The following is a 14,933-nucleotide window of genomic DNA, read 5'->3' on the forward strand; positions in this document are numbered from 1 at the left end:
GTTTCTTTAGCAGTGAAAGGAAGAAAACATCAGTGAAAGGAACTTTTAAATAATCCCTAGCTGCAGTTTTAGGCAGGAAAGTAAGAAGTTTAAAGTGCTACTTGAGCAGTAATCACAAATGAAATGTGCTATAACAGTTTCTTGACTAAAGAACATGTAACTTCTTTATGCTTACCTGTTTAGGAGAACAAATTCTTTTTACTTAATAAAGATTCTGGGGACTTCTCCCTGTCTGTCTTTTGACAGTGTTTTCCAGCAGCAAAACTTGGAATAGATATAATCTGTTTATCCAGAGACTCGATATAGAACAGTCTAGATTATCTCATTGGCTTGAGTTCAAGCTAGAGTTAGAGGAATTTATTTTCTCACATTAGATCATCTTAGGTGATCCCATCAAGTAATAAACCTGGCCCTGTTTTGATTACCTCAGACGATCCAAAATGCTTTGATACTTTTTGTCTATTTTTTATCTGTACAGCTAAACTAAATATGAACTGCTAGAAAGAAAAAAATCACTGTCTTTGAAATGATATTAAAAATGAGTTTGCATATGTCACTTCTATATTTAAGAGCAAAGTTGAAAATGGACTAGCATCTTCTGTTTCCCGTTGTCATCCAGGATGCTCAAGTGCTTCTCTTGAACTTGAACAAAACACCGTATCATTTTAAACTGTGTTAGGGTTCAGAGTAGATTTTAATGCAAGCATGTGAGGATGGCCTCTTGTTTTTCATAGTAAGATAAATGCTTATTCCAGTTTGAAAATAAGGTTATGTTAAATGAGGCTTTCTGTCTTTTGCTGATAGTTCTACTGTATAATAAAATAGTTATTAGCACTAAAAAGAAAGGTTATTAAAAATAAGGTCAGTTTAAAATGAAAAAATCCACTTCCAAATTTCATATTGTGATCAACAGTGCTCACAGAACAGGTATGTGAGAGGAAGACATAGTAATAGTGACTTTTGAATCTAGGCTGAATTTTACTCTTTTTTTTCAAATGGAAAGAAAGTTTGAGGTTGAAAATTGTTGTTAGAACAATTTTCAGTGTTTGTCAGAAGACTGTTTTCTTCACAAGCTTTATTGCACAAACCAATTGTATCAAAATATGGAAAAAAAAAATCTTTCTGTTTTAATAGTAATATTCTGACTAGCAAAGAGGCAGGTTTTATTTTAGTAATGAAATTTGTTGCTTTCTAGATAAATATTAAAAGTGATGTGCACAATAGCTTAATTTTTTTGGTTACATACTGTACTTAATATGCTAACATTTTCTTGAAGTAAATATTTTTGTTTAAAGGTTTCCACTTCTAAAAATGAACTCTTATGTAGTTGAAACAGTGCAGTAATTGTCATTATTGCCTGTCCACGAGGACTTTGTTAGACCATTTGTATAACTATGTTGGGGGGTAGGGGAAAATGATCCCAAAAGCTTTTCTGTCACATGGAGTATGAGGATCATCAGGAAAGTCTAAGCTAAATAAAATTAGACATGATTGCGCTTGGATTAATTCAACTTTTAACCAAGTAAGCCATTTAACATAAAAAGTGTGCACTGAGCAGAAGAGGAAGAGGTGAGGTAGAGAGGGGACAGATGGGCTCTTGCTTATAGGAGGGTTCCCAGGCTCTATGATCAGGAGGGATCTACAGGAATATTGCACTTACCCAGCAGAAACTTCATTGGCCTGACTTATTATACTTACTATCTCTTAACATTAATTGTCTAGGTTGTTGTTTGTTTTTTTCTTTAAAAATGAGTGGTTTATATACTCTTCAATAGTTTAAACTTGCCTGAAGGGAAAAAATTGTAAACTTAGAACAATAAAAGCAAAATAAACAACATAAAATTCCTTCATGAAAAAAGATTTCATGAGTACTGCAGTAAATTGTTGTGTAGATTCACTACAATTATGTTTATATAGACAGAGGTAGGAATGGAGTTTAGGATTTTGTTTTGCCTTGCGTTTTTCCGTTAAAGAAGAAACAAGGCAAAAGGGTAAGAAGGAAGATGTTAAAAAGAGTTTCTTGGTGATATTAGGATATGCAGAACTCTTTTGAAAACTCTGCTTCACATGTCTTTCACTTGATTCTTGTATCTTTGGCAGATGAGAGAGTGTAACTACAAAGATGTTAATAGGTTATCTCACACTTGTAAAATAGTCCTCCTAGTACTGTAACATTACAGTTTCCTCTCAGATGAAATTGGCACTCCAGTTGATACAGCTTTCCAATTTTACTTGTCATGCTTGTCAAGATAGTAATTTGAGTCCTAAAATAATGTTTTAAATCACTTGACAAAAATGACATTCACCTTGATTATAAAAGGGTTTATACATGAACACGTTCCAGTTACACTCAGAATGGAAGTCAAATTAAAAGGCAGATGTTTAGAATTAACAAAATTAAACTTGACATCCAGTGTGTATGCAGTCCTTGACAATTTTTTTTTAATGTGAACCAAGAGATGGCATTAAATACATTTGGCCAAACATCATATTTTAAAAAAAACCCTACAAATGGCAAAGAGTAGTTAGCTTTTTTTGTGTCTAGTTAGGACACATCATTTAAAAATATTAATGGACAAATATATTTGGATATACAAAGTAAAAGAATTGTGAGCAGAGAAGTATGGTTTTGTTCTTAAATGATACCTTTCTTTCAGTGTTCAGATTATTCTGTTGCAACTGGTTAATTTTAAAAGGTTAATTTAAAAATAATCAGAAATGATAGTCTTCAGAAGTAGTATGGGCCACCTGAATGCTACAGCTGTTAGCAGATGATTCCAGAGCCCACTTTTCCTGTTTTTTGTTTCCCATCCTGACCCATCTCCAAATTTGAAACTACAATTGCTATGTGTGTAGGGCAATTGTGAAGAGAGCTGGGTGCTTGGAGCAGGAGGTCCTGGCTGGAGTGAAAGCATGAGGGCCAACACGTTTGTCTTCTCTATGGTGGAACAGGGAAAGAAGGGAAGAAAAGGACTACCTGTAGGCTGGACTTCTCAAGCAGTACTGGTTTTATACTGAATTGGAAATGCTTTTAAGTATCTTACTGCCAGTTACAACCTTGAATTGGCAACACCACTTCAAATCCAACCAACCAACTTACAGTTGCTGTAGTGAATTGTTTTAATGAAAGGTGTATCAAGGATGAAGATTTTGCTTAAAGTTAGGATAGAGACAAAGCTTGGAAAGCTTGTCAGCTGGATTAATTGAACAAGAGACCTGGTGAAGTGACTTTAAAGTGTAGTGAGATATAGCTGTGGTACTGGAGTAAATCATTGCTATTGCAGTTGGTACATTAAATCCTTACAGTGTTCCCATTGATTTCCCTGTAAAATACTCCAGATAATTAGTAACTGGTAAATTATATTATGCATAATTGCATGCATACTAAATTACAGTGGGATTTTTCCTCTCTTAAACTGTTGATTGATTTAAGACTGTCTCTATGGCCTTAGTACACAGTTTCTTGGCCTTGATTCTTGTAGATTTACGTAAGCTCCTGTGTGAATGGTCATATTAAGTTGTGTAGGCAGTCTTAGCTCAGCACTGCTAGACATAACATTATGCAACTGGAAGCATCAAAATGATGCACTAATTAGGAAGCAGCAGCCAAGGAAAGGAAAAACAGATGTATGTAAGAAATCAAGTTCTTTATGTACTACTTTTAGTAGACTGTATACTGTGGAAAATACATTCAGTGGGAAAAAAGGACAAAATCTAGTAAAAAAAAAAAAAAAAGACAAACAGATGTCACTGAGAGGGATCAGTCCTGTTACCTGTCACAGCTGAACCAAGGTCATGTGAATATTTATCTTAGTGTGTCTCCTCACCTGAAGAGGCTCTTCAGTGTGCTGTTTGGACATAGAGACTATCCTTTACTTGAATTGCAGATTATTTTTTTGCAAGTCTCTATCATATAAGAAAATTACTGTGTATGAGTATGATAATACATTAGCCCTTTGCATACATGACCTTCCTAACACACTGCAGAAGTCTTTTTTTGTAAGATCTTAGACATGAAGGTGGTGATAGTGGGACTAATAGATGGCACTTGTAGTGATTATAAGCAAAAGTGACTAAAACTGATGAGATGGAACAGTTGTTGATCTGGAATAAAGATAATTTATCTATGTGCACTTCTGTGTATGCATAAAGTAAACATTTATCCTTGCCTACCACAGGATTAAGGCCTAAATTCTTCTTTAGTATTTAGGTAACTGTCCCTAGTTTACTTGGAACTCAGTAAATAGTACTATGATAGTTCAGCTTTTAAGTTTGTCCTTGCAGCATAGGACATGTCAGCTTCTTTTAAAGGATCTGGATACTTAAATGCCAGCATTATACCATCTCTTCAGAAGACTGGCTCATTCTGTCTATAGTGGCAAGCACTCACCCTGCAGTTAACTTTAAGGCTAGGCAAAGCTACAGTACATCTGTGAATATTCAGAAAAATTGACATTATAAATAAAACATCTTTCAAAATAAATTCAGACCCCACTAATTATAACTTAAATACTTAAGCTAGTTACACACTGATCAACTGCATGGTCATATTTGTGTAATGATTGGACTTTCTTTTAATAGTTGATTTTCATGTGTTTAAGGAACTCCAACATTTTCATATTTCTGGGCGTTGTACTGCTGAAGACCCTTTAAGAAGTGTGAAGTTAAAAAAGCTTTATTTACAGTCAGCCTAAAGGGAAGTATGCTGATCATAGAATTAGATCCCTTTGAATGTTTCTAAATCCCTATCTATCCCTAAGGCTCATCTAAAATGCAAGAAATGAGCCAGTATCTGTTGTACTAACCGCACAACTGAGTTGTCATCTTACCAAGTTGTGCATCTTAAGAAATCCTATTAAAATACCAAATGAGATTTGAATCTCTTTAGCTATATGCTAAACAGCAAATCTAGAGCATAGGACAAAAGGTCACTGGTTTATTTATTAGTTATAGAACTTTCTTTGTTAATTATGCATTCATCCAACTATGAATATGCATCCTGCTATCTAGTTTAATTAATTTTTTTAAAGTCATTTAGAGTGCTTCTCCCATATTTATAACTTAAACTTTTTTGAATAATACCGTTAAGCACACTGTTTTTTGACAAAAAAAGGACCACAATGAAATGTTATCTTCTGTGTGCGTATCTTCCTTTTGCTTGTAGTGTTCAAAATGTATTTCTGAGGACATGAATAGGTGGAGTTTTCTTTGTGTATCGAAATGTAAATGTATAATAAGATCTCCGTTTTTTTTAGTTAATTGTTGTGTTTGCCAATTTGGTTTCTTTTATTGATGACCCTCTCCTTGTCTCTGTCCTCCACACCCTCCAAGCAGTTTATCTGCTGTATTTACTTATAAGTCAAGAAAGTCTTCTACTCTACTGTGGCCAAAATTTTAAAAATTTTTTTGTAGCACTGACTGTCAGCATTTTAGCTGTGTGGATTGTATGGTTAATATAATCTAATAAAGCACTTTTTCATCTTAAAAAGTGTTGAATAATTTACAATTCATTTTTTCAATTGCAACATTTAAATTAAACGTGTAAGTATGTAGATGACTTTTTTTTTTTCCCCCCCAGCATTGAACACTAAGAAAATAGGAAAAATATACTTTTTCTATTTCTTGTTAAGAAACTTTAAGAAGAAAATAGAATTTCATCTCAGGATTTTTTAAGGTGTTTAATAAACTAGGAATAATTAAAATACTCTGACAATTACAATTTACATGTATGAAACACTCTCTTCTTAGAGCTATGATATTGCTTTTGGACAGTGTGATGTCTTTGCTCTCAGGAAAGAACTGATGCTCTTTTATGTAGGAGCCTTATTTAATATTATTTTTCACTATTTATAGGAATTTTAAAACTTTCTTATGACAAAACTGATTTTTCTGAATCCCACGGCCAAGACGGAAAGATGAAATCTAAATAGTCTCTTTAGAGAAACTAGTGCTGTAGGCAAGTTTCCCCTGTCCTCCATATTAAAAGCTAAAAAAGGACTCTCTGAAAATACGGTGTTCAATCTCTACTTGTTTTCTGAATGTCAAACTGCAAGATGAGTTTATTTAAATACTTTCTTAGTGTTACTTGTTGACATAGCAGTTGTCTGAGTTCCCATCAGGGTGTCATTTAATCACTGGTAGAGAAGGTGTAAATTAGACAACAAAAAAAGAAAATTTGAGAACTTAAGAGTTGGAACAGTTTTGGTGAACTATAAATACCTGTCGTCATCGGTTTCACACTCTTAGGACTTGGCTGAAACACGCTTTCCATATTAAACTAGAGATTAGATTGAATTAAATTTATATAATCTTTATTGACTGCGTTGCAGAATTGTAAGAGCCTAAAACTATCGTAGCTCAGTTGTCAGGTTTTCTGTACCTTGCTTTTTAGATTACCCTGCATGTATGTATATGTCTGTACATATGCACATCTATCTAGATCAAATGTGTGTGTGTGTATATATATATAAATATGAGTGCACTTATATCGTAACATGTATTCGTGCAATAACCTGAATCTTGCTGCATTTTTCATACTTCTGATGAGTTTGGCAGTGCAAGTGAAGTTTTGCCTACTGCATTATGCAAGACACCAGCATCAACATTACAGCAGTCCCACATATCATCTTGTGAATAAGTTGAGCTGCACCTTGGGTTTTCCAAACAACTCATCTCCCCTCTCCGCCACTGACGAAATATCATTTCTGCCTGCTAAGCCAGATGTCTTTTAGGAAATGGAGAATTTCTAAGTGGAGAAAGTGTTAATCTGGGAATCCGGAGTCTTTAATATTTAAAATGTCATTATTTTAAAACACAATTGTATTTGATATTTCAAAGACTTGTTTGAATGCTCCTGATTTCTGTGGTAAAAATTGTTAGAGGTAATAGTCAGTTTTTTAAGTTTCCCTCCCTTTTAAAGAAAGCAAAGAGTAAAATTAAACTTGTACCAAATATTTGATACACCTGTTGACCCATTTGTGATTTGACTGGAGAACAGGACACTTTTTCGTCTTGCAACTGAGTTGACCTAGGGGAGACACAACATTGCTTGGTTATGGAAAATGACATATTTGCTTGTGTGAAACAAGATTGTATTCATCTCTTCCTGTTTTGTTACAAAGCCTGCATTTTTCTTGGAAGTTGTGGAGAATTTCATAGGGAGGGGGCAGGGAAAGACATCTCAGGAAACAGAAGTGTACAAAATGCGAATAGAGGAGAAAAAGAAGTCACTTGAAAGGGTCATAGTTACATCTGAAGTGAGAGATGAGTAACAATATTTGAAAGAAAATGCTTTAATGTTAGCTTAGCTAGACTACTACCATACAATACAACTTGAGAGCAATATGCTTTAAAAAAATAATTTTCATCAACTCCATATCCAGTTAAAGTGTATCAAGCTTTGTAGAAAGCAGAAATATTGCTTTGGACACTTAAAATTGTATGAACATGATATTAATTATTCATTTTCCATGTGTTCTTCTTTACAGACCATTCTTTCTGTATTGGAATGGGGAAGTCTTGGCCTTGTGCTTTTTCTAGCAAATTTTGGACCCTGCACTATGTTTTCCTTTGCATGTTGTATTCTCTGCTTTGTTGGTGGGTAAGTATAGTATTTACTGTTTTGTATACTTTACTATGAAAGTAAAATGTTACTGTGTATATTAACAAATAGTTTGCACGGAAATTCTGAACTGACTTTTGTGTAGTTAATATTTCTACATTCGAGCAACTCTTTATGAGAAAAATATTTTTCTTGAAATTTCAATTTTATCAAAAGTAAATTTTTTTACTGCTGAGTAGTGCTTCTACTACCTTTGCCCTTGGAAAAGAAACTGATTAAAAAAAAAAGTAGCTATTTGTAACAGATGTTAGAGGACAAATATATGAAATCAATGTTAACTTCAGTTCATACTTTCTATCCCTTTCTCAGTTCTTTTCCCAGGTATTTACTAAGTAATTACGTCCCTTATCACAATCTCATTTTCCTATGTAAGATACTTCGTTCAAGAGAGTAGGTGATTTCCTAGGTACATGACTATTGCTACATCTTGCTACATTTTGAACAAGTAGATCAGTTCAGCAGCTTTAGATAATTCATGCTTTATCTGGATAGGAAGGGAGCAAACAGGTGATGTTTTTATAGCCTTTAGCACCATTATTACATTTTATATTATCATATCTGCTTTGTAATCATTAAAATTTATTTTGAATACCAAGTCTAAATTTATTGTTGGGATAGTCCTTCTTCCTCTCACTCATAAGACTCATCTGCAGGACAGTAACACTTTTAGCTCTCCAGTACGTGCTTGACTTCTAACGGGGTTTTTGGACTATCTTCAGCATTTTTTTTTTCCTTCCTTTGAAAGACTCTTTTAATCTTTTTGCTGATTACAGTACATAATATATATTCTTGTATGTCTCATCAGAAAATGTAAGAGTTAAGTGGCTAGAATTGCAGCTGCTACACTTGGATTTCAACTGTATTAAGAGTTCCATCTTTGAAAAATCAGAGTAGTCAGTCTACTAGAGTGAGAATTTAGTTAAAGTAAAACTAACTTTTAAGTAAATGCTTTTGTTAAAACTTTATACATATGCAGTTGGCATATATTGCTGACTGTTTGTCCAGGGCAAAAGGCAGAGGGGTCGTCCAAAGGGCAAGAGCTTTTCTGTTTACTGTTTTGTATTACCACTTCCTTAGTCTTTGCAGTATGAAAAATTACATGGGATATAATAATTTCTTAGAAGCATATCCTTCCTTCTTGCTCAATTTTGGTTGCTTGGCTTCTCAAAGCTAACAGTCAAAGTCTCTCATGGAGTATGTCTGAAGTCAGCTACAATTTGCCACTGTGATACTGCCTGTAGAGCCTGAGCTTGCTCATTCCCAAGTCAGGTCTGGTACCTCTTTGCTGTGATTCTTTTTCTGCTTTGGTTCATTTTTGTAGCTTTGGTTCATTTTTGATCATTCTAGGGATAAATTAATCTTTAGGTAGTGTGTCAGTTAAAGCAAAATTTGCATCCCTTTCCACGTTATGTGTTCACTTACATAGACAGACATGAACTCTCAGTAGAATGTTATGAATTCATTATTTTAACATACACATCTTCTTGGCTAAGTCCGTAATCTGTCCCTTTTTTACACTGTTACTCATTTTCAGAGTGACACAGCTACTTTTAATTTAAACATTTAGCTTACAGAACCATGAGTGCTGATTAGGTCAGATAAGTTTATATGTAAATTATTCTTGCCAAATTTTGGTTTTCAATTAGTGTCTGTGAAGTTACGTGAAATACTTGGTCTTGTTTCTCTTAGAAACAAGCAGAAATTTGTCTTAGAAAGTAATTGTTTCATTTATGATTAACAATTATAAATCATGATCTCTGGAGGTCCCTTCCAACCCCTACCATTCTACGACTCTGTGATAATGTTATTTATATGAACTTAATAAAAAATATTTTTTGTTCATGATTATAGTAGTGCCTTTAATACTCACCATACCCATGTCTGGACCAAGATACCAGTTTTGGATGCGGATAGGTTTTTAGATTGAAACTTTGAATTCTTATCCAATTTATAAAACTATGACAACTTTTTATGCTTGCTCAAAACAGTGACCTGTATCAAAGGTTTCTGACTTCGACTAGCTTGGAGTCTGCTCCTGTCCCATTTTGCATTTCAAACAAAAGAAAATATTGAATTGTAGCTGTTTGCACTCTTAATATTGATTTAAGGATTTAAGTTATATGCCAGGGAGTTGTGAAGGAAAACAATGGTGATGCTGTAGCTGTATCAACATAATCTATTTGTACTGTTTCAGTTCTGGTTTGTGATATCTAATTATTTCTTTTTTGTTTAGTCTTAACTGTGTGCTTGCAAAAATAGCTTATAATAAGTGAACTATTGTCATTTGTGGATGGAAGGATACTGAAACTGTTTGTGTATATGAATATACACAACAAGTAAGTTCAAACCAGAACTATGTAACCTATTTTTATTTTTGCAAGTATTGACTATATATGAATACATTGACTGCATATGAATAAAAGCTCTAAATAAAAAGTTCTTGTTGTTTTATTTCAAGATTAATTTATGAAGTATTAACTTTTTAGGGTTTTAATGCTTACATCTTCAATTCAGGATAAGGTAACTCATCGTGTTTGAGCTCTTTCCATTAAAAGCATGACGCAAAAGATAAATATTGTTTCTTTAACCTTTGCAGCCAAGACTATTACAAGGTGTTAGTCTTCATGAAACTTCAAGTATTGGTGCAAAACCTTTAATCTGAGTGTTGGGCCTGTCTTTACTATCTGGTTTTTGCTTGTACTATGAATATCTCTAACCCTTCATTCCTTCCCTCTTTTAATCCTCAGGAAGTAGAATAAAAATTATGTGAATTGTGGCTCTGCAAGAGCCTTTGGCTTCTGATGTTAGGAGAATTGAAATTTCTTGGACATCAATTGCTTTTTCATTTTAAGAAACTCGCTCTGTTGTCAAAAAAGATAATTATTAGTACTTGATCACGTCCATACATCTGTGACTGCCTGTGCTAACGATACTGACTGCTGTTGTTTTTTTTTTCCTTTGCAGCTTAAAATAAGTTCCCAGTTTTAAGATTTTCTTTTTTGTTTAAACAAATGCAATCAGTAGTTGCTACACTTACTACATCAGTTTCTTCTTTGTCTATGTTTCTGTGCTTATACCACAGTGCAGTGGCCTAAACATATCTCTGAAGAATTTTACTTCATCACTATGAATCATAAAGAATCTTTGTATAAATGAAACCAGATTAGATTATGTATGTACCTGTCTTTCCATGGACTAATATTTGTGAACATAGGTACCATACCATCACAGGTTCTTCTTATGCAGCAGCCTGTGTAGTACAGATTGTGCTTTATGGATCTGCGATGTGCTAAGAATATATCAAGACTGAGAAACTTTATACGTAGTATTGTCGTGTGAAGCTCAAAATAACTGACACACTGTGAAAGAGCACTGTACTAGGAGAATAAACAATGATAATTGTTGTATATTGTCATAAATTGCTGTGAAATATTTTTTGGAGGAAGATGACTTTTTCTAGCTGGTCTTTCTTTTTCCATTTTAGGGGTTTAGTCATTATTTTTTTATTTGGAAAAAGCAACTCGGAAAGATATCTTGAGCAATGTGAGCATTCATATCTTCCTTGTACGTCAGTTGGGATCCCTAAGGTAAGGAGAGTTTACTGGTCTTGACTTGTAGATCAGATTTCGTAACTTTGAAAATTAAACTTAAATTAATAATCAGTTTTAGTCTAAGAATTGTACCCGTTTCACAAGATAAAGGAGTCTTGTTTTGTTTTGTGTCAGCTGCAATATGCAAATAGAATGGAAGATTTACCCTTTCTGAAGTAGAAGCTTTAAGCATTTATGGAAAGTTTGTTTCAAGTACTGTTTCTGACTTTGTTATGAGAAATGAATGAGATGTAGTATCTGAGAGGGAATTACTAAACCATTCCATTCTAGACTACTTACATGTAGTGTTGGTTTTTTTGGGCAGGAGTGGTAGCTCCTTCTTGATGCTTCTTTCAAGATTGTCATGACTATTTAGAATTCTTTTGTTCTTAATTATTTAAGCTATCCAGTTTTGATTCTTTTGTTTGTTTATGGTTAGAAAATTACTTGCTTTACTAAAAAGATTGAACGGTAATGAAGACTAGATTTATAGTACTTCAGGGATGTAGAAGTTCTCATTGGCTATCCAGGAGCAATCAGAAATCCTGGAAATGCATAGGTAAAAATGGAGCATCTGTGGCATCCCCTTTTCAACTCTTTCTTCACTGTAACAGATGTGTAATTTTGGTTGATGGACCTAAATTCTGCGTTCCTAATCAAATAAGTCCATATTTGGTTAATATAGAATAAATTCTTAATACTCAAGAGGTAGAATTTCTATGAGTTCCTGGTTTATGAACCAATACATCTTGACACTCAGAAATTTCATAACCTAATCTTTTTCTGTTCATCAGAATAGAGACAACTCTTAAAGCCAAAGATTGCTAATTAGCTGATATTTAATCTCACAACTGTTTTGACTGAAACATCCTTCTGATTTGATGTTTCAATAACCTGCTCTCACTTTTTTCAACTGACTTGTCTTGACTAATCTCTGGATTTAAGTTTTGCAGGATGAAGGTATTTATTCTTAGCTAGTTTAGTAAATGCTGTTTGAAGTTGTTCTTCAAATAAAAGCTATTTATCTTCTACCATAGTGTTGTGTATTTCTTTTCTTGCTACTATATTAAAATAACATTACCTAGTATATCTCAGCTATTCAGTAGCAGTGCAAAAAGAGATGAATCCTAACCAAATGTGAGGTTTGCTTGGGATTCCTGTTTTGCACTTCTGTATTAAATTTCTGATGATTTACCGTTAACGGAAAGTGATATTTTAAACTTGTTTTCATGTGTAAAACCTTTGTGGCCCTAAGTGAATTCACTGTGAACAGTGAATATTCTTTCAGGTGACTGGTGATTCTTCCATGAATCAAGTACAAACTGAGTTTACCTTAATATAAAATTTTGTCATGCTGTATTTTGAGAAGTAGTCTGATAATACAGGTTTTTTAGCAGAAACTCTTTCCCCCAAAACCAGAATTTTATCAATTATTTTGGACATTCTTTTTGTTATGTGGGTATTTTTTAGTCTAAAGTGTATTTTCAAATGCTTGCTTTTTCAAGAAATCAGTTATAATTCAAAGCATCACAGTTGTGGATTGAAATATTGTATAGAGTGTACTAGACTCTTAAATTCCAACACAGTACCAATAGTTTTCTTTGTTTGCCACTTATTAGCAATATCTAATGAGTGCCTCACACTAAAGAGAAACAGTTACATGATTTTGATGGAAGATTATATACCTTAGTGATATTTTTTTGTATTGTTGTTTGGATCCATGCAGGGAGGTTTCAAAAATTTGGATTAGACTTACTTTTCTTTTTGCAGTCTTTTTTATATAACTTTTCTGTTAGGAATGCACTTGATGCTATAATGTACTGACTCTGTAAGATACACAAGTGTCTACAGGTTTTAATTAAAATAATGTTTAAGGAAAAGCAAGTTTAGAGCCTTCTGAACTGTTAACTGGAATCTTATTTTAAAATAAAAATTATAGATTGAGAAATATGGAATATTCAATCATTATTATAATTGATGTCTCTCATGCTTGATCCAAAAGGCAGCAAGTTTTTGTAGGCTGGGTGAAACAGTCAAAATTTGTAAGTTCTGTTTGTATGTTTGATCCCTGACTAGTCTCTGAGTCTCTTTACTTGGAGTCAATTGGTTGTATGCTATGTTATGGATTTGTTACTCCACTTTGTGGAGTGTGTCTCCCATGGTCCTCATAGGTGCTTCCTACCTGTTTAAAATTAAGTAGGTTTCAAATTTAATAATAACAAGTGATTAACCATTTTGCCTGAGTAATCATTTAATGCTGGTAATGTTATAGCTGTTTGAGTTGAATTTCGTTTTGATCTAGTATTTTAGCAAACATGCTCCTTTAAGCTAGAAGTAGGTTTTCAGGTTGGTTCCTCACCATTGTTTACTGTATGTGAAGAATACAAATATTATTGTTGTAGAGAAGCTATAAATACCCCATCCCTGGAAACATTCAGGGTAAGGTTGGATGTGCCTCTGGCCTAGTTGAAGATGTCTTTGCCCATTGCAGAGGGATTGGACTGGATAACCTGTAATGGTCCCTTCCAACCCAAATGATTTTATGAGGCTATGATTAATTCAGAGAGTAGATAAGATATATATTAATAGGGAAAATGTTGTATAAAGTTATTAGTGAAAGTATACATACATTATAAACTGTATAGATGATTTTTAATTATAGCTAAAAGCTGCACATTCACATTTACTAATGTCTTTCAAGTGCATAGAAGAAATGAAACGTGAAGCCAGACCTATTAAGATTGACAGAAGACTGACAGGTGCGAATATAATTGACGAGCCTTTGCAACAAGTAAGTTCTAACCAGAACTATGTAACCTATTTTTATTTTTGCGAGTATTGACTTTGTAATATCTTAATTAGTTGAGTGATGAATAGCAGTTGAGAAATGTCATTGTACTTGAGAGTTGTAAATGAAAAAACCCTTTCCAAGGTACTGGAAAACGTTTGAATCTGTTTTCTGTATATTTTAGTTTCCCAGCATAGTGGTGGTGAGTGCATGCAAACCAATATGAAGAAGAGTTTTCAGTATGTGAGTTGTATTAACTCACAATTTCATAATGGTAGGAGAATATGGGTCACTGTTTTAAGCTTTTAAGGAGACTGTTCTTTTATTATCAGGCACAGAAAGCTATTGTATGTTTTGTTGGTTTTTATTCTGTAGTTAATTTTTATTTTGTCTTTTCCAATTTCAGGTAATCCAGTTTTCATTGAGAGACTATGTGCAGTATTGGTATTACACACTAAGTGATGATGAATCATTCCTTCTGGAAATCAGACAGGCTCTTCAGTATGCACTTATTCAGTTTTCTGCCAGGTAAGATTATTTGTATTTACGTCAGTATGCTGTCTTAAGCAAGTGGACAAATACCTCTGTGGGTTGTACGGTAGTAGATAAATGATGAAGTTTATCTGTTGGCACAGTTCAATGCATTTTTACAGGAAGAAGAGGTAAAAAGATCATAATCTAAGAACTACAGTCTTTTGCTGATCCCTTAGGGAATGAATGGAGATAATGTTTGTAGCTATGGACTTTTGCAAAATGACTTTTTAAAAATTTAGATTGATGTGTAAGTTTACCAATTAGCTGCTTTTCTCCAACTTAAGTATTCACTTGCATGAATCATCACCTTTTTATATGTAAGTTTGTTTCATTAAAACAGCAGGGTGCTATTCACAAGGTAAGACATCTGAAAGCCTGTAATTCAAGCATTTGTATCAGC

At 33.6% G+C, this 14,933-nt stretch overlaps 1 protein-coding gene across 3 annotated transcripts in view; it reads left to right on the forward strand.

Annotated features, from left to right (window-relative positions):
* Positions 1-14,933, forward strand: part of SNX13 (sorting nexin 13) — a 64,801-nt gene that overhangs the window by 11,701 nt on the left and 38,167 nt on the right. For all 3 annotated transcript variants that reach the window (XM_061996663.1, XM_061996665.1, XM_061996664.1), the window contains exons 2-5: positions 7,488-7,600; positions 11,106-11,208; positions 13,913-14,002; positions 14,406-14,527. In XM_061996663.1, coding sequence (XP_061852647.1) covers positions 7,488-7,600; positions 11,106-11,208; positions 13,913-14,002; positions 14,406-14,527 — 428 coding nt within the window. The remainder of the gene's footprint in view (positions 1-7,487; positions 7,601-11,105; positions 11,209-13,912; positions 14,003-14,405; positions 14,528-14,933) is intronic.

This window comes from Colius striatus, chromosome 5, assembly GCF_028858725.1.
Source record: "Colius striatus isolate bColStr4 chromosome 5, bColStr4.1.hap1, whole genome shotgun sequence".
NCBI classification, from domain to species: domain Eukaryota; kingdom Metazoa; phylum Chordata; class Aves; order Coliiformes; family Coliidae; genus Colius; species Colius striatus.